The sequence below is a fragment of the Hypanus sabinus genome, chromosome 5 (genome assembly GCF_030144855.1).
Source record: "Hypanus sabinus isolate sHypSab1 chromosome 5, sHypSab1.hap1, whole genome shotgun sequence".
Classification (NCBI taxonomy): Eukaryota; Metazoa; Chordata; class Chondrichthyes; order Myliobatiformes; family Dasyatidae; genus Hypanus; species Hypanus sabinus.
This window is the reverse complement of record NC_082710.1, coordinates 129570698-129595299: the sequence shown is the minus strand read 5'-3', so window position 1 is coordinate 129595299 and position 24602 is coordinate 129570698. Positions and strand designations below refer to the sequence as shown.

The window sequence follows — 24602 nt, the reverse complement described above, 5'->3', positions numbered from 1 at the left end:
TACACTACATCTACTGCTCTACCTTCATCACTGCGCTTAGTCACATCCTCAAAAAATTCAATCAGGCTCGTAAGGCACTACCTGCCCTTGACAAAGCCATGTTGACTATTCCTATTCATATTATACCTCTCCAAATGTTCATAAATCCTGCCTCTCAGGATCTTCTCCATGAACGTACCAACCACTGAGGTAAGACTTACTAGTCTATAATTTCCTGGGCTGTCTTGACTCCCTTTCTTGAATAAAGGAAAAACATCTGCTACCCTCCAAAACCTCTCCCATCCCCACTGATGATGCAAAGATCATCACCAGAGGCTCAGCAATCTCCTCCCTCGCCTCCCACAGTGATACATTTCATCTGGTCCCGGTGACTTATCCAACTTGATGTTTTCCAAATGCTCCAGCACATCCTCCTTCTTAATATCTACATGCTCAAGCTTTTCAGTCTGCTGCAAGTCATCACTATAATCACCAAGATCCTTTCCATAGTGAATATTGAAGTAAAGTATTAAGTATCTCTGCTATTTCCTACGGTTCCACACACACTTTCCCAATGTCACACTTGATAAGTCCTATTAATTCACGTCTTATCCTCTTGCTCTTCACATACTTGTAGAATGCCTCAGGGTTTTCCTTAATCCTGCCCGCCAAGGCCTTCTCATGGCCCCTTCTGGCTCTCCTAATTTCCTTCTTAAGCTCCTTCCTGTTAGCCTTACAATCTTCTAGATCTCCAACATTACCTAGCTCTCTGAACCTTTTGTAAGCTTTCCTTTTCTTCTCGACTAGATTTATTACAGCCTTTGTACACCACGGTTCCTTTACCCTACCATAACTTCTCTGTCTCATTGGAACATACCTATGCAGAACTCCACAATATCCCCTGAACACTTGCCACATTTCTTCCATACTTTTCCCTGAGAACATCTGTTTCCAATTTATACTTGTATGTACGGGCTACGCCACAGCCTACGCTGTAGCCCTGGTTTTCACTTCTGCGTTGCTCTACGCTGTAGTGAGCGTGCGTTCGTGTGCGCCAAAACGCTAGGTGGCAGTGGGGTTTCTATGCCACTGTGTTGAGTTTCTTCATGAGAGACATGGACGAGGAAATGCATTTCAAACATTTTCGCATGTCAGCAGGTAGATTTGACAATTTGGTTCATCTATTTCGCATCAGTGTATGCGCAGCCTACAAACATGACGAAGAAGCAGCAACCAGGAATGCAATGCTACCAAGCGAACCAATCACAGTTGTTGCCATCTGCGTCGCCGTGACGTGCGAGTAACTTTTCAGGAGAGGTGCACGTCACCCTACTGCGTAGGGTATAGAACAGGTATGGCGTAGGGTACACAACACCAATGGCGTAGATGCGACGCAGAAGTATAAATCAGCCTTAAGCTTCTAATTTCCTGCCTGACAGCCTGGTAATTCCCCTTGCTCCAATTAAATGCTTTTCCAACTTATCTGTTCGAATCTCTCTCCAATGCTATTGTAAAGGAGATAGAATTATGATCACTATCTCCAAAATGCTCTCCCACTGAGAGATCTGACACCTGACCAGGTTCATTTTCCAATACCAAATCAAGTACAGCCTCTCCTCTTGTAGGTTTCAAAGCGAACATAGAAGGCAATGAGTTCATCTGGCAGCAAAGCATTGCTGCCAATCAAGCTATCAGGTTTTCCTCTGTAGGAAGTAACGTCTTGCAAGCCCAGCCAAAGTTGTTGTGCATCCGATGTCGCCTTCAACCTCATTCGAAATACCACCATCAGGAACACTTACCGTGCCATCCCATGCAAACACTTTGGAAAGTCTGATCACCTGGAAGTACCACTACTCCCAATGTATAGACAGAGACTAAAGACTGCAGTATCAGTGATGAGGACCAAGATATGGTCAAGGGAGGCGAAAGAGTGCTTACAGGACTGCTTTGAGTCAGTGAACTGGACAATATGCAGGGAGGCATCTTCGAGTCTGTATGAATATGCACAGTTTTCACCTACTTCATCAAGACCTGTGTGTGCGTTCAAGAACCTCTGGACATAACCAAAGCAAAAGCCGTCAAACCAGGAATTTTGTAGATTGTGAGACTGCTTCGCTGAGCACCTACACCCCACTGGCCTGAAACGTGGGATCTCCCAGTGACAATCCATTTTAATTCCACCCAGTCCCATTCCGACATGCCAGTCCATGGCCACCTCTACTGTTGCGATGAGTCCATACTCATGTTGGAGGAGCAACATCTCACATTTCGTATGAGCAGCCTCCAACCTGATGGTATGAGTATCGATTTCCTGAATTTTGGTTATGCCCCCCTCACTATTCCCCACACCGTTTTTCCCTCTCACCTTATCTCCTCGCTTGTTGAACCCCTCCCTCTGGTGTTCCCGCCCACTTTTCTTTCTTCCATAGCCTGTCCTCTCCTATCAGATTCTCCCTCCTCCAGCTTTGTATCTCTTTGGCCAACTTTCCACTTTCTAACTCTTTACTTCACCCTTCCTCCTTTCCTGGTTTCACCCATCACCTTGTGTTTCTTTCCCCTTCTTACTCTGACTTCTCACCCCCCCCCCACTAGTCCTGATGAAGGGCCTCAGCCTAAAATGCCTGCTGAGTTCCTCCAGCATTTTCTGTGTGTTTCATATTCTGCTGAAGGATAGTTTGGTGACATTCAGAACTATACAACCTATGGAAGGCTATTTTAAAAGTGAAAAAACACTTCCAATTGAGATTAGAGACAGAATTGGATGCACGGCAGCTCTGGCAAGGCTTGTAGGCCATTACTTCCAACAAACCTAACATCATGAATGTCAGTGCTGCTTCACTCCCAGATTAGCTCAACCCTTTTCTGCATGCTTTTAAAGGGAGAATGAAACTACACCTTCAATTCTCAGCGGCATCTGGTGACTCAAGTGATTGCTGTCTTGGAGGCCGACATCAGAAAATCTTTCTGGAGGGTGAAACCGCACAAGGCTTCGAGCACTGATAGTGTAACTAGTAGGGCTCTGAAAAACTGTGTCAACTATCTGCAAGGAGTGCTCATGGACATCTTCAAACCATCACTATTGTAGTTGGAGGTTCCCACCTGCTTAAAATGTGCAGGATGAGCTGCCTTGACGACTATCGTCCACTGGCACCTACCTATACTGTGATAAAGTGCTCTGAGAGGTTGGTGCTCTGAGTGGCTAGAACCAACTCCTGCCAAAGAAAGGGCCGGGACCCGCTGCAATTTGCCCATCACCACAATAGATCTACAGCGGATGCCATCTCACTAGTTCTCTCCTTGGCCTTGGATCACCAGGACAACAGTAATACCTACATCAGGTTGCTGTTTATTGATTACAGCTTAGCATTCAACACAATTATACTCTCAATTTTAATCAACACGCTCCAAAGCCCAGGCCTCTGTATCTCCCTCTGCACCTGGATCCTTGACTTCTTCATCAAGAGAACACAGTCTGTGCAAAGCACAAATAACATCTCCTCCTTGCTGACAAACAACACAGGCACACCTCAAGAATGCATGCTTAGTCCACTGCTCTACTCTTTCTCTATCCACGACTGTGTGGCTCGGCACAGCTCAAAAACCACCTGTAAATCTGCCACCGACACAACTATTGCTGGCAGAATTTCAGATGGTGATGAACAGGTGTACAGGAACTAGACAGATTAGCTGGTTGAGTGGTGTTATAACAACAACCTTGCACTCAATGTTAATAAGACCGAGGAACTGATTGTGAACTTCAGGAAGTAGTCGTCAAGGGAAGACAGAAAATCCTCATCAAGGGAATCAGCAGTGGAAAGGGTGAGCAGATTCAAGTTCCTGGGTATCAACATCTCTGAAGATCTATTCTGGGCCCAACATACTGATATAAATACAAAGACGGCATGATATCAGCTATATTTCATTAGGGGTTTGAGGAGATTTGTGAAAGGCACTCACAAATTTCTACAGGTGTACCTTACAGAGAATTCCAAATGGTTGCTCACAGTCTGGTATAGAAGGACTATTGCATAGGATCAGAAAAGCTGCATAAAGATATAAACTCAGCCCACTCTATCATGGACATTAGCCTGCCCAGTATCCAGGATACCTTCAGAACAGTCATGCCTCACAAAGCTGGCAACCATCATTAAGAATCCCAATCACCCTTGACATGTCCTCGTCTCTCTGCTACTATCATGGAGGTGGTATAAGAATCTGAAAATACACACTCAATGCTTCAGAAACAGCTTCTACCCCTCTGCCATCCGATTTCTGAATGGACAATGAATACTTCATACATTTTTCCTCTTTTGCACTAGTTTAATTTTTTTATATACACTGTACAATTCTGATTGTAATGTATAGTTTTATTATGTATTGCAATGTACTACTGCTGCAAAATAATGAATTTCATGACATATGCCAGTGATATTAAAAGCCGAGCTGATTCTGACTTGATGCACTTTTTAGCTCCACCTCAAACATATGATACATAGATCCTCCAATCAATGCAATCTAGTGACTACACAAATGCAATATTTACCAAGGTCATAATAACAGTTACAGTGGCAAATGTGTACTGTCCTCAAGTACAATACATTCTGTTTCAACACTGGGTTATTAGATAAAGTAATCTAATAACAGCAAAAACTCAACAAGAAATCAGAATAAAGATTTATTTCTCAAAACCACACTAACTTAAATCAGAGGTTCCCAACCTGGGGGTCTATGGATAAAAAAAGTTGGGAACTCCTGACTCCTGACTTAAAAATATTCCACAAATATTTTTGTGACCTGTGAATGGGAGAATTTATCAAAATTGTCCATAAAATTTGTACATTGAGGCTTTGTTTTTAGGCTTTGATTCAAAAAGACTAGTATAAGCAGTACAGATATTTCATCTTCCTAATCCAGTCACATTATCTTCCTTGGATATACAATTCTTCAACTGAAGTAAAGGACCAAGATTCGGTAACCTGAACACAAAATTGTATCACAAACATATATCTTTCTAGAATTGAACTAAACCTGCCTTTAAGTGGCTTTGGTATTCAATCACCTACATTGTTATGGTTCTGAAATAAATGTTTTTATCAGCCCTGGTACAGAAAATAATTGTAGGGTCCTGATGGAACACCGTGATAAACTAGAAAACATTCAAAGAAATCCATTTTACCCAGATGATAGTTTGAGACGAAATTGAACACCCTAAAAGGACAGTGGTAGATAGAATTCACTTAATCCCACGAATATTGAGAAATATTTGTAGCAGCACTTGGTATTCTAAATTTAAAGGGAAATGAGATGTAGCAGTAGGCTATCTAGCTCTATGACAGCTGGCACGGACGTTATAGATGAAGTTACACAGCATTCTATGACTGAAAGCAGTTTATGGAGAAGTGAATTCATCTCCCTCATGCATCCTTGCTCAAAGAAAGATGTAACCATCAACCTAGTAAATGCAGGGCCAGTCAGTGTAACATTGGTGGTGAGGATGTCACTAGAAATGACAAACAAGAACAAAACAAATTGCGATTTGTACAAATATAGGTTATTAAGTAAAACTTGTAAGAAATTTTGAATATATAATACACACACACAGCCTCAAACATTGGTTTAGCTAATACCAAAAAATAGTGTCCAATTCTCCAATTAGTAAGGACACAAAAGCCCTGAAGAGAATGCAGGGAAGATTTCACAGAACAGTCTCAGCAATAAGGGACATTGCTTCCATTGAGGAACTGGGATAGCTGTGACTGTTCTCCCTATAATAGAGAAGGTAAAGAATGGACAGAATGGAAGTGTTCAAAATTATCAATAAAGAAAAACTACAGTCCAAAAGTTGAAGAACCAGAAGACAAAACATGAAGGTGTGTTAGCATAGATTGAAAGCTAGTTATCACATAGAAAACAAAGTGTGAGAACAAGAGGGATCTTTTCAGGGTGTTGGGATGTAACCCAGGATCAGTTCTTGGCCAACAATTGTCTACTATTTACATTAATGATCTGGAGGAGAAATGAAATGCACAGACTTGCAAATGTGCCAATAATACACAAATAGGTTGCAGGGCAAGTTGGGATCAAGATTTTGCAATTCTGCAGAGAAACATAAGAGTGTGTGAAAACCTAGTGAATACAACTGAATGTGAACAAGTACTGTGTCATACAATTTATTAAGAATCAAAGAGCAGATTATCTGAATACAGAGACTACAAATGTATGAAGTTTGAATGGAGGGAATAATATGTTTGTGTGCATGAAACACGAAAATTAACAAGCAGATCCAATAAGTCGTTATGGTGGCAGATGGCATGTTATGAATGGGGTGAGGCATTTTAAGCTTAAGAAAACCCGTAACACATTTTATTGAACTCCAAAACCTACACTCAAAAATGCACTAAAAATCTTTACATCTTTACATAACAGAGTCATCATGTCAGACCTGCCTCTAAAAGTGAAACCCAAACTCAATGTCATACGAGCCACCATGCTCAGGGCCTGTGTTCCATGGGTGGAGGAACAGCAGGTGCCTCGGGTTGGAGGTGTGTTGACATGTTGCATACTCCAAATCTGAGTGTGCTGGTTTAAGGTGATCTACTGAAATATGTTCAGGTTCTAAGGATCAAAGCTACAATTTAATATCAGAGAAATGTATACAATATACATCCTGAAATGCTTTTACTTTGCAACTATCCATGAAAACAGAGGAGCGCCCCAAAGAATGGATGACAGTTAAATGTTAAAATGCTTCCGCCCCCCCCAGCTCCCACCCTGTGCGTAAGCAACAGCCAGCAACAATCTCCCCTCCCCACCATGCGCAAAAAAAACAAGCAAGCATTGGCACTGCCGCCGAGCACTCAAGCATGAGCGAAGCAATAGCAAAGACACAGACGTGCAATTACACCTAAGACTTCGCGTTTCACCCAGTATTCTGCATACCGCAGGTTCTCTCTCTCCCTAATAAGGAGAGCTATGCATGTACTCCATTTTCCCAGCAAGTGGGGAGACATTACAAGCAACTCGATGGTTTACAATATTAAAAGTCCATTACATCGCTTTTTCGAGCTCTGTGCCTGAAGATTGCAAAGATCCCAGGTCTCCAAGTACACAGCAGATATCCCAACTCCCACAACGACACACAGGTCTCCTGTCGTGACAGGTTTACCACTCTTAGCTATGATAAAAATCTTTTTTCCTCATTCCAAAACATGGAGCAGGCCATGTTGGTGTGCATCATGGCAGACAAAAACAAATGAGGCAGAATGTAGGTCAACAGGAAACAAACAGTGTCATACGCCATGATGGGAGGTAAGAATAGGTGAAAAGGAATTGAATTTATTGACGGTGAAATGCTGTTGAGAGGCCAACCAGGTGGTTGTGACATCAGGAATGAAATCACCTCGTAACGGCTGTCTGTATACCAACTCTGTCATGGACGACTGCAAGTCCTCTTTTGGAGTCATTCTGAGTCCCAGCAAGGAGACAATCATACCAACACTCATTTGTCAGTGAAGCCCTCTCAACAGCCTTTAAGGAGTGGTGAAACCACTCGTTTAGGCAACTGGACTGCGGGTGATATGCCATGGTGTGATGTAGCTTAACTCCAAGGTTCTGGGCCATCACAGCCCAGAGGTCTGAAATGAATTGGGGACTGCAGTTAGAGGAAATATCAGACCGGATGTCAAACTGAGCAATGTATGCCAAAGCCATGCCTTTGGGGATAAAAGAGTCCAAATTGACGTGGTCAGATCATTGTTCAGGGACTATTGGAGTATAAAAATATTATGGAGTATAAAACTTATATCATTTAACCAAAACTATGTAGTCAGCTTGCTATGCATGTACCCAAGATGAAATCCTAGGAATGTAGAAGACAAATGGTGTGTTAATATATGTTAATGAGAGGTAGCAAGGAGATGAAGTCAGCTTTGAAACTTGCTATTTGCTATGCATGTACTCAATTTAGTAGAATGAAATCTTAGGAATGTAGAAGACAATGGTGTGTTAATGAGAAGTAGCTAAAGAGCTAAAGAAATGTAGATTACAACACTGCTCAGTTCTGAGTTTATTATTTGCTATGCATGTACCCAATTTGGTAGGAGACTGAAGTCTTAAAAATGTAGAAGACAAAGGTATGTTAATGAGAGGTAGCTAAGAGATGTAGATTAGAACATGATTAAGCCAATTGATAGGAACAATAGGGACATGATGTACGGTAGTACGTGTAATAAGCAACTATAGATCGATTACATATGCTAATGCAACTGGACCAGGATTTTGCTATAAAAAATGCCGGTGTCAGAGGATCGGTGGGCAATCAGCGACTAGCTCAATGACTGTCTCAGCTTTGATTTGCAAATTAAAGTTTAACCCTTCTTGAAGAATCTTCTGCGTCTCCTGGTCATTTGTGAGGCACGAAAAACCACGACAGGACTTCAAAAGGTGCCAATGGCACCTGAACATGACAGTTAATTTTTGCCCACTGGCACTCCACACAGGCTGCAAACTAATCACGCACATCCTTCCTCAGGCTGCGCCAAACAAACTCTAGTGCAACCAGTTTCTGGGAGGCCTTCTGGCCTGGATACGAGAAGCCATGTATGGAGTCAAAAACAATCCGCCTCCAGTTTTTGGGCATGATGGGGCAAGGGTGACTGGTTGAGACATCGCATAGGAGAAAAACCCCAGCTTCCCCAAATTTAATGACAGCCAACCATAGGCCCATAACTGCTCAGAAAGAGTGGACCACTGGGTCAGTCACTTGGTCCACTCCCAAGCTGGTATAGTCAACTCCTGTGTGTATGTCCTCACCTGCTGGTCGTGAGAGGCAATCAGCCACAGCATTATTTTTCTCCTTGATATGTTGTTTACCAGTTATGAACTCTTATGTAGGCCAGGTGGTATTGCTGCCACACAGACCAAGAGCCTGATATTCTGGCCATCTCGTGTATGAAGGAGTTGTGGTCAACTAACACTGTGAAAATGGTGAACCTCTAAAAATAAATAAAAATGATGGGTAGCGAGATAGAGACAGAAGCTCACAGTCAAACATGCCGTACCTCCTGTGGGGGGAGGGAGGAGGGGGAAGAAACGAAGCTGCTGGTTGAAGATGATGAGCAGCTGCTACAGGCCTCCAACTACCCATAGCATAGTCTGAAGCATCAGTAGTAATGGCTGTGGGGTGTTGGGGAGGGGTGCACTAGTAGGGTCTTGTTAGAAAGAGCTTATTTGGTATCATCAAATGCCCTGTCATGTCTGCTGACCAGTTAACACTTGTTTGGGGTATTGCCTTTAAGTGCACCATACAGGAGGAGCACAAGTTCAGCAGCAGGCAGAATGAACTTGTGTTAGAAATTTACCATACCTAATACTCCTGTAGTGTTTTTTTCAAACATAGTGCGGGGCAGTGGGAAATCTATAGTAACAGCTACTTTTGATTGGGGAGGTCTTACACCTTATACGGAGATGAGATGGCTGACAACCCAAACTGAAATTTAGCAGGGTTAATAATCAAACCATGTTGGCTTTAGCACTCAAAAAGTGTGCTGAGACGAGATTTGTGCTCCGATATGGACAAGCTGATGACAAGTATGTCATCCGAGTAAACAGAAAGAAAATCCAAGTCTTTTAATAGAATTCATCAGCCATTGGAAAGTCTGTGCTGCATTTTTCAGTCCAAACTGCATGTGCAGAAACTCAATAACACCAAACAGGGTCATCACAGCTGTTATGGAAATGCCCTCGGAGCATACAGGCACCTGATGGTAGCCCCTAACTAGATTAACTTTGGAAAACATTAACATTAAACATGCCAATAAGCCTTGAATGTGTGGGACCAGGTAACAATTGGGGGTGGCGGCCTTGTTAAGGGATCAGTAATGACCATGTGGGAGGCTAACACCATCAGACTTAGGGACAATATCAAGGGGTAGAGCCCAGAGGCTATTCAACCGGCATTCAATTCTCTCCACATTGGCAAACTCAGCCTTTGCAGTCGCCAGCTTTGCTGGGTCCAGTCTACACATGTGGGCATGGACTAGCAGGCCAGTTGTGGGAATGTGGTGCTCCACCCCAGGTTTTGAAACTGTAGAGGAAAATGTGGGCTTGATGAGTTCTGGGAATTTGTTGAGTAAACTCACATCCCATATGCATGTGCTTGACAGAGTCATTGTGGGGAACTTACTGAATGAGCAGGGTAATGACCCAAAATCCTTGACATCCACGAGCTAGCAGTTCTTAAAATTGACTAGCAGTCCTTGGGCACTTAGGAAATCTGCACAAAGCAGGAGTCTAGCCACTTAAGCCAGGAAGAAGTCCCACATCACCCACTGAAGAAGAAAGTTACCTGTTGTGTCCTGCAAATTGGATTATGCTGCTGTTGGCAGCTTCGAGTGAGTTTTTGTCACTGTTTGCCTTCTCTTCAATAGACGATGCTGGCAGCACATTTACTCGAGCACCCATGACCCACAGAAAGCATCACCCTGAAAGGGTGTCCATAATGAACAGCAGACAACCCTGGTAGCTAGAACAGACGGTGTTCAAAGAACTCTGGTGTCCTGATTCACTGGCACTGTCAAAGCTGAAAACTAGTCACCACTTCCTAGCATCTGTACCAAAGCGGGCCCAGTAAAAGCGCAGACCTGGCATTGTCTGTTTCTCAGCCATGTTGGGAGCCTTACTGACCGGATTTATTGAGGTAGAGAAAGGAGGAGGAGGAATGATGCATCACTGCCTAGCTGAGCATAGACTTTCAGCTATTTTAGCAAGCTCCCTATAGGCCTTCACGGGTGCATTAGCGAAGGCTATGTGAACTTCATCAGTCATTTGCTGAATGAAGAGTTCTTTAAAAATAGAACAAAGATGGTGACTTCTCAGGAGAGACAGTATGTGGTTTATTAGCTCCAAAGGCCTAGAATCACCAAGACCAGGTAAGGAGAACAACAGTTTGGCGCACTCAGACTACAAAAGTTCAAAAGTCGGTAAAGGCTGAGTTTTCAAAGACTGGTATTTATTGTGTTCAGGGTGGTGTTCAAGAAGACTCAGCACTCTCACAGCCACATAATTGCTGAGCAACGCTACCACGTAGTAGAATTTGGTGTGTTAGTGGTGATGTCTCGCATAGCGAATTGGGCCTCATCTTGTACAAACCAAGCAACGGCATTTTGCTCCCAAAACTCCAGCAGTTCCAAAGAGACCACATTGGCTGACTTGTTCAATAACTCTGGAATTATCCTAGAGCAGGCATGGGCAAACTACGGCTCGCGGGCCATATGCGGCCCGTTAAGCTTTTTAATCCGGCCTGCAGAACTTGATGACATTATATTAATAAACCTTGTTAACGTTTTTTCCCCGCAATTCTGGCGTTTTCCCAATAGATGACGCAATCTATATACATTGACCTTTATTGAGGTGCAGCGTATTACTCCACATTTGCGCTTTTCTCTTTGTTCGGCTCGACCCATTTGTGTGAACAGGCGTTCAGCGTCATGAACATCAACAAAGCCAGCCACAGATCCGAGTTAACTGACCAACACCTCAGATCCATCCTGAGAATCGCCACAACAAAACTAAATACAGACTTTGATGCGCTGGCTAAAAAGGGAGACCAACTAAACTGTTCCCACTGAAATTAAAAATACGTTTCTTTGTTGTGTTATGTAAAAAATGCATTTGAAAATATTTTTTTCAATAAGCCTTACATGTTACATGTCATTCCTGTTAACTGATGGACATGAGTAGTGCGCAGGTGCACGTACGTTCTCAAAATTAAAAAAATGCGCTCCAGATCATATAACGCGCTCCGCATACTGGCGCGCTGTCAGTGTTCTGTCTTTGTGCTGGTCGTTGTTGAGTTTTGGCACAGGGGACAGTTGTATAAGAATTGTATAATTGTACAAGTAGACCTGCATCTCCTACAGTTTTTGAAATAAAGACAGTCAGGAGGAGAGTGATGATGATAATATCTTGAAGGATAACAGAATTTTCAGTGCTTTAAAATAATAACTGTTACTATTAAAAAAGCTGTATTTTATTCATTTAATTTTCAGTGTTTTAAAAGTCATTTCAATAAATAGCTAAATACCATGGGACTTCAAAGACATATTTTGTTGAAATGCATTTGTTCATTTTCAATTGAAATTAAAGCACATGTTTTCTACATATCCCATGATATTTTATTTTCTCTTATGAGGTGTATTACCAAAACACTCCGTCCATCTGCTCCTGGTCCGGCCCCCCTGTCAAATTTTAGAACCCCTTGTGGCCCACAAGTCAAAAGGTTTGCCCACCCCTGTCCTAGAGCATCGGGCTCACCAATGTAAGTTTTTGCAAACACACTAAGTGAGGCATTTTATGTTTAATGAAACCTGTAACATGTTTTATTGAATTCTAAAACCTACACTCAAAAACGTGCTAAAAATGTTTATGTAATAATGTCATCACTTCAGACCAGCTTCTTAAAGTGAAACAACTCGGTGTCGATGCTTGTGAATTGTATACATTTCCACCAATAATCTTACCCTACAATAGTAGCTTCGGAGGCAGTCCAAAGGAGAATAACCAAATTAATTTTTGGGATTAGAGGAATTCCTACTAAGAGGCTAGGATGGTTGGGATAATGAGATATTTTTCATAAACAAAAATCATAAAAAACAAAACATAAAACCATAAAACAAAGGATCAGGATCGACCCATCAAGTCCAACCTGTATCATGGCTTATTTTTCCCCTCTCAATCCCAGTCTCCTGCTTTTTCCTGGGACCTCTGACACCCTAGCTAACAGAGACGCTAATAACCCCCGCTTTAAATATACCCAATAACTTGACATCCACAACCATCTACAGTAACAAATTTCAAATTCACCACTGTATGGCTAAACAGAAATTCTTTCTTGTCTGTTCTAAAGTCACATCACTTTATGCTGAAATTTCACCCTCTAGATCGGGGGTCGGCAACCCGCGGCTCCGGAGCCACATGCGGCTCTTTTACCTCTGTGCTGCGGCTCCCTGTTGCTTTGGGAAATAATTGGTCTTTTGCAGCATCTGCGCCCATGGGGGCCAGGTTGAGGGAGGCTTAAAAGCAAGGCTGTTTAGTTCGAATAAAGTTATTCGACTGCAGTTTACTGACTGCGTGAGCACACCGCTACAACGTGTTTTTATCGCTATTAATATACGTCACCACTGCCAATACCTGACACCCGTCAGTGCGCGATTTCTTTAATTTTTCGATCCAAGGTAGGCCAACTATGGAGAATTCTAAAAAAAGAAAAGTGACTGAAGAAAACGAAACGTTTAATGATACGTGGACAGATTCATTTGCTTTCACTGTTGACGAGACTGGTTTACCGGTATGCTTAATATGCAATAAGAAACTAGCAAACAACAAAAAGTCAAATGTTGCAAAGCATTTCTAGAATAAACACGCAGCCTTTGCTCAAAAATATCCGGATGGAGATGACAGAAAAAAAGCCGTTTCGGAACTGATGCGGAAGGTTGATCTGAGCAAAAATCATTTCAAGCAATGGATGAAGTCCGGAAAACCAACGACATACGCTAGTTATATTGCCGCTCAGGAAATAGTCAGGCACGGGAAGCAGTTTACAGATGGTGAATATATAAAAGAATCTTTCATTAAGATTTCAGAACATCTATTCACGGACTTTAAAACAAGAGTGAAATTGTGCAGAAAATCAGGGATATGCCCCTCTCTGCAAAGACTGTCAAAGACAGAACCATAAAAATGGCAGAAGACATCACAAGACAGCAAATTAAAGACATCAATTCAGCTGTGGCCTACTCGATTGCCTGTGACGAGTCTAAAGACAAAGGTGATATTGAACAAATAGCGTTGTTCTGCCGGTATGTAAACTCCGCCAGGCCACAGGAAGAACTAATTGAGTTGATACCTCTAAAAGACCAAACACGGGGGGAGGACATCTGTGAGGCTGTCTTGAATTGTTTAAGAGCCAAAGGAATAAAGACTACCCACCTGGTGTCAGTAGCTACTGATGGGGGCACCGAATATGACGGGAACGCACAAGGGAATTGTGGCTTTACTGCAGAAGTCGCTGGACAGAAAGCTGCTGATTTTTCACTGCATCTTGCACCAAGAGGCACTGTGCGCTCAAACATTTCCTCCGGAATGCACAGAAGTAATGGATGTTGTCATTCAGATTGTCAATAAAATAATGGCAAAAAGTTTAAATCACCGTCAATTCCGTTTGTTACTGGACGAGCTGGAAAGCGCATATTCTGATCTCCTGCTGCACAACAAAGTCCGGTGGCTGTCCAGAGGGGAGGTGCTGAAACGCTTTGTCGCGTGTCTGGAAGAAGTGAAAACTTTCCTGGGCAGCAAAGGGCTGGAAAAGCTACACTTCATGGTAGACATGACAGCGCACCTGAACACGCTGAACACAGCTCTTCAGGGGAAAGGACGTACAGCCCTACACATGTGGGAGGAGTTTTGGCATTCGAGCACAAGTTGACAGTGCTTGCCAGAGATTGACAGAAAGGCACTTTGTCTCACTTCCCCAATTTGAGAGAGTTCAAACAAGGTCACGACATGATAAGTTTGGAGTATTTACATTCTGCAATCATCGCAATGCAAACATCGTTTGGGAAACGCTTCTGTGAGTTCAGAGAGGAAAAAAACACATTATCCTTCCCGGTCACTCCCCCAAGCATCGATTCATCTCTACTGAATACGACTGCATTGGCAGGTGTGAGTAAACCTGATCTTGAGATGGAACTGGCCGAAATAGCCGACAAAGACATATGGGTGTCCAAGTTTAGACGCTTGACAGCGGACCTTGAAGATGTTGCCCGTCAGAAGGCCGTTCTTGCTCAGAATCACAAATGGAGTGATATTGAAAACCTCCCTAAACCGGACAAACTTGTGTTCGAAACATGGAATGCTATCCCCGACATTTATGTAAACATTAAAAAGTATGCGCTTGGAGTCCTGTCGATCTTTGGATCCACATATGTATGTGAGCAGGTGTTCTCCAACATGAACTTTATTAAAAACAAACATCGTGCACGCCTCACAGATGACAGCTTGCGATCCTGTGTAAAGATGAAGGTGACGTCATACAGCCCTGATGTGCAGATGCTGTGCGCTGAGGTCCAGGAGCAGAAATCCCATTAACCAAGTATGATACATATTTTAATTGCCTATTATTTTAGGAATATTCATATTTTTTCATTGTTCAGTGAAATAGTCCTTTTATTTTTCAGGTTGACAGCTGGCTGACGTTATTTTTGGTTTGCTGCTGGCGGAAAATTTAAGTTCAGCGTTTTTCATAAATACAAGAAGAACTCAAATAGACATTGAGTATTTTACTTAAAAGTAACCTTCAACCCAACGTCTTTTTTTCGGAGTTCAAAATGTTTTTGTTGCATGCAGAAATGTAATTTCGTTTTCTCTGCAGGAGTTCATCAATTTCATAAATGCAACACATTATAGTTTGTTTATACATAGCATAAAGGCAAAAAAAACGTTGTATGCAGTGTTATTTCATTTTAAATGTCAAACGGGTTTTGCGGCTCCCAGTGTTTTCTTTTCTGTGGGAAACAGGTCCAAGTGGCTCTTTCAGTGGTAAAGGTTGCTGACCCCTGCTCTAGATTCTCCCACTACTGCAGATATCCATGTCCATTCTATCAAGGCCTTTCAGTAGTTGGTCAGCATTAGTGAAATCACCCCCATCCTTCAAAACTTCAGCAGGTACAGGGCCGGAGTCCTCAAACAAGTGGATATAACTACAAAGAAAGATGCTAGTCATTGAAAACTGAGGGTGACAAATTTCTTCTGAGGGTAGTGAATCTCTGGAATTCTCTGCCCGAGAGTGGTGGATGTCAGATAATTAAATATACTCAAAGTAGAGATAAATAACTATTTTAAAACTCTAGGAAAAAAGTGTGATTGGAACTGAAATAGAAAGGGAGTGGACGTTAGCATAGATCAGGCATAATCCTATTTAATGGCTTTGAAGGGCCTGATGGTTTACTTCAGCTATTAGCTATATTCGAGGCAACTTGCAAAAGAATCAGCGTGATAGAAGATCAAGGTAATTTGAGGCAAAATATTTATGCAACTAGTTATCATAACCTGAAAATGACTGCATGAAAAGGCTAAGACAAATTTTCTGTGGCTTTCAGTTGGGAAATAAACCATAAATGATATTAAAAAAACAGGATAGCAGTAGAAGCACTGACAAAACCGGCGACATTTCTACAGCAGAGCTCAATGTTGTCAAATCAACTCTTTCTCCAACAATGATACTAAATTAATCATCTGCTTGAACAATAGATAACTGTATAAATTTCAAATTAAATACAAAATCCTTAGCATGAAATTCAAGGTCTTCAAGAGCTAATGTTTGTGGTCTTTGCTAATGTGATGTTCCTTACCTTTCTGAAGAAAGACATCTAATTGGTCAACACACAACGCTTTCAACTCCTTTTCAGTTTTATCTTTCTTTACCAATGCAACAACATATTTAGCAAGTGCGGATGGGTCTGCATCACATCTACAAAGACAAAAATAATGGAATCGTGTGACTACTGAATTTAAAATGCACTGGAATAATTAAAGCTAACAAAGATTTTAATTTTGAAAGAACCATCTTTCATAAATCCATGAAATTTTCCTGTTGATTTCTTTGCATTTATTCTTGTAAAGTATGGACAATTGTTTATAAAACTGTAATCTGCAGATGCCAAAATTTTAAAAAACCTTGAACTTTAAAATCAAGTTTGCTTATTCTTTCAGCACAATTTTTTATCTGATGCACACTGCCACTTAAGTAGTAAAACTAACTTTAAATTTAACTGTGCATAAAGCTAATGACAGCCACCCACAATTTTATTTGTATAGACCAGGGTTTCACAACTGGTGTTCTGTAGAACCATAGGGTTCTGTGAGAGGTCACTAGGGATTCTGCCAGAGATTGTGATTTAAAAAACCATCAGTGCTTGCAGTGGTGGGAAACAACCGAGCAGTCTTGTTAGCAATCTCGTTAGAGCTCCCTCAACCCAGTATAACAGTGTGCAGTAGGACCATTTTTATTTCCTTGAGTCCATTCTCAGTTTTTAATTTCAGATAGCAGAAACCATTGATTGTTGGTGAACACTGTACTGTGCGAAGGGGAGACAGTAGGCTGATAATTCGTGAGCGATGCATTGCATGGAAGGGAGGACAGTAGGCTGTGAAGTACGTTTTCCGATCATTGAATGAACTCGCCCAACTTGGGCTGTAGCGTCCCCCACCCCCCCAACTTCCCCTTATCCGCCACTGACTGACTTATGGGAGTAAACAAACTACCTGTGGAGTCGAAAATTGGAAGAAAATTTTCATTCTAAAGACGGTCCACTGTGGCGATATTTGAAGAGGAGGTGTGAGATGGAAGAGGAGTCTAGGTTTAGGCCTACGGACAATTCTGATAAGGTTAATGATGATCTTTTGAGTCATTTCACTGGACTAGTAAAATCAAATTAAGTATCTGTCTTAATTGATTGGTCTGTGGTAAACAACTAAAATCATTATCGGCTGATATTGTGACACTACTAGTTGCTGCTACGTACTATTATGAAAATATAATGTAATTAAAGAAGTTGGTACCTCCTGACATCAGCACTTTCAAACTGACCAGGAGATACCTCATGCTAATTGCAATTTTGCAGCAATGAAATAGGGATATATTGAAGGCCAAGACAAACAGGTTTATTGATGGACATGTCAAAAATTGAGAGAAACAAGTATATTTGGAGGAAAACAGGCACGGCGCACCAACACCAAAACCTCATTCCAACTGCAAAGCATGGTGGAAGGAGCATCATAGTTCGGGGCTGCTTTGTTACCACAGGGCCTGGACGGCATGCAATTGTTGATGGATTTTTAACAAACATTTTACAGGAGAATGTCATGGTAGTGGTCTGTCCCTTGAAGCTTATCAGAAGTTGGATGAGACAACAAGACAATGATCTGAAACATAACAGTAAATCAACAACAGAATGGTTTAAAAAGGAGAAAATCCGTATTTTAAAATGACCAAGTCAGAGTCCAGACTTCAACTCAATTGAGATGCTGTGGCAGAATTTGAAGAGTGGTGTTCATGCAAGTTATCCCGGAAATATTAATGAATTGAAATAGTTTAGTTTGGAGGTATTGTCTAAAATTCCTCCTCGCCATTGTGCAAGCCTTGAACAGCAACTATAGAAAATGTTTGGTGGAGATTATTGCTACTAAAGGAGGTTATTAAAGACAAGGGTTCACATACTTTTTCCTGCCTGGACTGTGAATGATTAAACAACGTATTCAATAAAGACATGGAAAGTCCAATTGTTTGTGTGTTATTAGTTTAAGCAAATTGTGAGTGTCTTTTATTGGAATTTAGATGAAGATCAGATCACATTTTATGAGTAATTAATGCAGAAAAACAAATAACTACAAAAGGTTCACAGGCATTTTCTTGCAACTGTGCATCAGGTTTTATAATACTGTCCCACCCTCCACCACTACCTGTTCTCTCATTACTGAAGTGAGCAATGAGGTGATTTTCAAATTGTGAGCAACTAACAAATGTTCTTTTCTTGCAGTATACGGAGAAATTGCATCAATACTAGATCGACAGTCATTATTCAAGTTGTTTTTTAATTTTACTGTATACCTGCAATGATCTTAATATGTGAAACCTTTGCCAAATTCTCTCCACCAAAAGAAACCAAAAACAAGATAACGTTCTGGTTTTATGGTGGCAAGTCTCCCCATCTCGAAGCAGCTAGAAATGGAAGCATAGTCAATTTCAGCCTGTCACACAATCTACCCAATTAACTAAGACCCTAGATCTAAAACTGTTTACTTATAAAGTGTTTACAACAAAATCAAGTGTAGGATTCAAACTCAAGCACAAGTTCCTGGGTTTCAACATCTCTGAAGATCTTTCCTTGGTCTAACATATCGAGGCAATTACAAAGACGAAACACCAGTGGCTATATTTTATGAGGAGTTTGTGGGAATTTGGTATGTCATCAAAGACTGGCAATTTTCTGAAGATGCTCAGTGGGCAGCATTCTGTCTGGTATGGAAGCGCTAATACACAGGAATGGGAAAACCTGCAAGGGGTTGTTTACTCAGCTAGCTCCATCATAGGAAGTAGCCTCCCCAGCATGAAGGGCATCTTCAATAGGCACTGTCTCAAGAAGGGGGCTTCCATGATTAAGGACCGTCACCACCCAGGACATTCCCCTCTTTTCAATGTCTCCATCAGGGAGAAGGCACTTTAGCAACACCTTCTGCCCTTCCACTATCAGAATGACCATGCACTTGGCAATTTTTCTTGCACTGCAGCCACAAAATAAATAATTGCAACATGTTTCAGAGATAATAAACCTGATTCTAATATAAAACCATAACCAAAAATCACAAGTTTATTCATGGTTGGTTAACTGTTAAAGCCAGCAAATTGCAAAAGTTATAAATACAAGGCCTGACAATATAGACTTCCTGAAAATTTAAATAGTTAAAGATTTATCATGAAAAATGTGATTAAAGTCAAATAACAGAAGGGATTGCAACATTGTCCTTTTTCCTGCTTGCGACCGAGGTTAAGCAAAGGTCTTTGACTTGAGGCTGTTCAACAAGGCAAGAGCCCATGGTATTACCGGACAGATACTAGTGTTATGAAGGTACCACAGCTCTGAGGGGCCGAAGGAGCGGGAGCAGCCCCCTCCTTCCGGAGAATCGCAAGATTGCTATTAATTCAGGACCCGGGAGCGAGAGACAATGCAATGGCTTTGACCATTGTTCGTAGGGGCACCTGTGTCACGTGCATGTCCCAACTACGTGACAACTATCATGGGCATGAATACCCCTTGAGCAATGTGGGGGTGGAGATTGCATCACCCTACTTTGATGGACAGCCACAACTCAGCAGTTAAAGATAAAAGGGGGCTGCAGGAGGCGGTACCCCAGAGAGAGAGACGCTCCCGAGAGAGCTGGAAGCCGCACAACGCCACGTGCGCTCCTAACTCCTTTGGCCTAGGGAGTGGGTGACTGATGATACCGATAAAGACATCGCACTGAAAAAGGGGAAAACAACGCTCCCCTGATTTAACGGAGTGGCTGCGTAAAGACCTGGGCAAGTTCTTTTTTCGTTTTCACCGACCCCTCTAAAGCACGTGAAACCCAGCCGGAGGGCAAAAGTCTGCAGACTTCTGAGTGACTTTTATATTTCCAACAGACAAGACATTATCCCCTAGACAACAGTCGAAATTATTTCATAATGATGATTATTGCTATACCAGCATTTTAGATTGAGTTTTACTGCCATATACGATTTGAATGTTTGTATTAACCCTGCTTTTTGTGCTCCCCTTTTGAATAAAACGTTCGAAAATAGAGCCATCAGACTCCAACGGACCTCTCTATCTTTGCTGGTGAGTTATCCAGTTACGGGATACGTAATACTAGCGTGGATAGAAGACTGTCTGATTGACATGAGGGAAAGAGAGGGAATAAAGAGGGTCTTTTTTGTTTGGCTGCCAGTGACTAGTGATGTTCTGCAGGGAGGTAGTGCTGGGACCAGTTTTCCATGATATATGTCAATGATTTGGAAAACAGATTTATTGGCATTGTGATCAAGTTTGCAGATGATACAAAGATAGATGGAGGGCAAGTAGTGTTGAGGAAACAAAGTCTCTCCAGAAGGACTTAAACAAATTGAGAGAACAGGCAAAGTGCAGGTGGTATATACTGTAGAGAAGTGTATAATCACACATTTTAGTAGAAGGAATAAAGGCATAAACTATTTTTTTAAAGCCGGGAGTGAATTCAGAAATTGGAAGTGCAAAGGGACTTCGGGGTCCTAGTGCAAGATTCACTAAAGATTAATTTGCAGGTTGAGTCAGTGGTAATGAAGGTAAATGCAACGTTAGCATTTATTTCAAGAAGACTAGAATACAAAAGCAAAGATATAATGCTGAGTGTTTATAAGATGTTGCTCAGACCATACATGGAGTATTATGAATAGTTTTGGGCCCCCTTTATCTGAGAAATTATGTGCTGACATTGGAAAGGATCCAGAGGACGTTCATAAGAATGATAAGCCTTTGATAGCTCTGGGCCTGTACTAGTTGGAGTTTAGAAGAATTGGGGGGGGGGGTGGGAAGAGATGGGTGGATCTCAGTGAAGCCTATGAATATTGAAAGGCTTAATTAGAATGGAGGTGGAGAGGATGTTTCCAATAGTGGAGAAATCTAGGACAGGGGGCACAACTTCAGTACACAAGGGGATCCCTTTAAAACAGACGTGTAGAGGATTCATTTTAAGCCAGAGGATGGTGAATTCATTGCCACATACAGCTGTGGAGGGCAAATCATGAGGCATATCTAAAGCAGTGGTTGATAAGTTCCTGATTAGTAAGGGTGTCAAAGGTTACGGGGAGATGGGGCAAGAATGGGGCTGAAAGCAACATTATATCAGCTTTGATTGAATGGCAAAGCAGAATCGATGGGTTGAATGGACTGATTATGCTTCTATGTCTTATGATCAAAAGTTTCTCAGATTGGCAGGTGAGCGTATGGTGCCTTAGAAAAAATTGCCAGGGAGCAGATGTTTATCATTGCATGCATTTAGTCTAAGGAAACTGAGGAGTAGTCTTGAAATTTCCAGATGTTACCAAATTAATGTACTGTCAATAGTATAAAAGACTGCTCCATACTACAAGGTGGGAATTGTTGAGTAAATGGTCATATGTAAACAAACATAAGAATGAGGTGAAGCTACTTACATATCAGAAGTCAAGCAATACAGTTGAAACAGGTAGTCAGACAAAAACTCCCTAATACAAACAAACCTACAACAGTTCAAATTAAATGCCAAAGCAGGGAGGTAACAAAATTACAGAGCAGCAAAGTGAGACCATATTTTTAGTAACATGTTGCAAAAATCACAAAATTAGCAGATGAATACCTGCAGAAATAAATGCAACATCAATTTCAGAACAGCCAAAAATTAAGTTATAGTTTTGTGGAGAATGTGGTAAAATTATTAACGCTTCTGAGTTAGTTACAAGAATCATGGGACCACCACTATCAGATTAAATAAATGGCAAGAATAAATAATGCAACAAAACCTCTTTTAAGCACTGTAGCGGTGCGCTACACGCAGCGCTAAAATAATGACACGGAGTCGGTAAACTATAATTAAAGATGATTTTATTCGAACTTCACAGCCTTGCTTTAAAGCCTCCCTTATCCCGCCCTCCCCGGGCGTGGATGCTGTAAGGGACATGTACTCACAAACCCCCGCAGGGTTTTTCCTTTGTTGGTGAAGCAGACCTGGCACCCTTTTGGGATTGGCCTTTGTGCCGGCGCGCTGGGTATTTGTGAGCCGGTTCGAGTGTGCTAGGAAGTGGGTCGCCACATAACCCCCCCCCCCTCCAGAACCGGCAATACACCCCCCAATGTCCACAGTCTGGGCCAGACCCAGTTTGGGAGGTCAGCCTCTGCGCCGCAGTGCCAGAAACTTGACCGGTTGCGCCAGGTCCACATGGGCCAGTTTGAGTCGGTCCACCGTGAAAATCTCCTCTCTCCCCCCAACGTCCAGCAGGAACGTGGACCCGTTGTTCCTGATCACCATAAACGGCCCCTTGTAGGGCCGTTGCAGCAGTGGCCGATGCCCGCCCCTTCATACAAACACAAACTTACAGTTCTGCAGGTCTTTGGGTACGCAGGTCGGGTGTTGCCCATGCTGCGAAGTGGGTATGGGGGCCAGGTCACCGAGCCTCTCGTGTAGTCTGCCCAGGACTGCTGCGGGTTCTTCCTCTTGCCCCCTTGGTGCTGGTATGAACTCCCCAGGGACAACCAGGGGTGTGCTGTATACCAACTCGGCCGACGAGGCGTGCAGATAGTCTTTGGGCGCCGTGCAGATGCCCAGTAGGACCCAGGGAAGCTCGTCCGCCCAGTTAGCTCCTCACAGGCGGGCCATGAGAGCCGACTTTAGGTGACGGTGGAAACACTCCACTAGTCCGTTCGATTGTGTGTGGTAGGCAGTGGTGTCGTGCAGCTGAGTCCCTAAAAGGTTGACCATAGCTGACCACAGGCTGGAGGTGAACTGGGCGCCTGTCGGAGGTAATGTGGGCCAGTACACCAAAGCGGGACACCCAGGTGGTGATCAGTGCTCGGGCGCAGGATTCGGAGGTGGTGTCGGTGAGCGGGATCGCCTCTGGCCATCTTGTGAACCGGTCCACGATAGTCAGGAGGTGCCGCTCTCCGCGCGACACTGGCATGGGGCCCAAGTTATCCACATGAATGTGGTCGAAACGCCGGTGGAACTTGGGCTGGAACTGCTGCGGCAGAGCTTTGGTGTGCCGCTGCACATTGGCCGTCTGGCAGTGCATGCACATTTTGGCCCAGTCACTGACCTGCTTGTGGAGTCCGTGCCAAACAAACCTGCTGGAGACCATTCGGACAGTTGTCCGGATGAAGGGGTGTGCCAAATTATGAATGGAGTCGAAAACACGTCGCCGCCAAGGTGCCGGGACGACGGGACAGGGCTGGCCAGTGGCAACGTCACAGAGTAGGGTCCTCTCACCTAGGCCTACGGGGAAGTCCTGGAGCTGCAAACCGGAGACTGCGGTTCTGTAACTCGGGATCTCCTCGTCTGCCTGCTGTGCCTCTGCCAGCGCCTCAAAGTCTACCCCTTGGGAAAGGGCATGAATGTTAGGACGAGAGAGCGCGTCCGCCACGACACTGTCCTTACCCGAGACGTGCAGGACATCCGTCGTGTATTCAATGATGTAGGACAGATGGCGCAGCTGGCGGGACGCCCAGGGATCGGACACCTTCGTGAACGTAAAGGTAAGTGGTTTGTGGTCCGTGAACGCGGTGAAGGGCCTACCTTCTAAGAAGTACCTGAAATGCCGGATTGCCAGGTATAGCGCCAACAGTTCCCGGTCGAAAGCACTGTATTTGAGCTTGGGTTGCTGCAGGTGTTTGCTGAAAAACGCCAGGGGTTGCCAGCAACCCGCGATGAGCTGCTCCAGTACCCCACCGACTGCCGTATTAGATGCGTCCACTGTGAGGGCGGTAGGGACGTTCATTCTGGGGTGCACTAGAATCGCGGCGTTCGCCAAGGCTTCCTTTGTTTGAATGAAAGCGGCAGCGGACTCCTCGTCCCAGGTAATGTCCTTGCCCGGACCCAACAGCAAGGCGAACAGGGGGCGCATGATTCGGGCAGCTGAAGGGAGGAAGTGGTGGTAGAAATTGACGATACCTACGAATTTCTGAAGGCCTTTGATCGTGGTGGGTCGGGAGAAATGGCGGACCGCATCTACCTTAGCAGGCAGAGGAGTCTTTAGTAATCCTGTGGCCCAGTAAGTCAATGGTGTCGAGCCCAAACTGGCATTTGGCAGGGTTGATTGTTAAACCATATTCACTCAGCCGGGCATAGAGTTGACGGAGGTGGGACAGATGCTTCTGACGACTGCTGCTGGCTATGAGGATGTCGTCCAAATAGATGAATGCAAAGTCCAGGTCGCGTCCCACCGTGTCCATTAACTGCTGGAACGTCTGTGCGGCATTCTTCAGGCCGAACGGCATGCGGAGGAACTCGAAAAAGCCGAAAGG

The 24602-nt window shown here is 43.2% G+C and overlaps 1 protein-coding gene across 3 annotated transcripts in view; it reads right to left on the bottom strand.

The window, feature by feature from the left end:
• rbm26 (RNA binding motif protein 26) overlaps nt 1-24602 on the bottom strand; it is a 128142-nt gene that overhangs the window by 79461 nt on the left and 24079 nt on the right. For all 3 annotated transcript variants that reach the window (XM_059970392.1, XM_059970395.1, XM_059970394.1), the window contains one exon: nt 16386-16504. In XM_059970392.1, coding sequence (XP_059826375.1) covers nt 16386-16504 — 119 coding nt within the window. The remainder of the gene's footprint in view (nt 1-16385; nt 16505-24602) is intronic.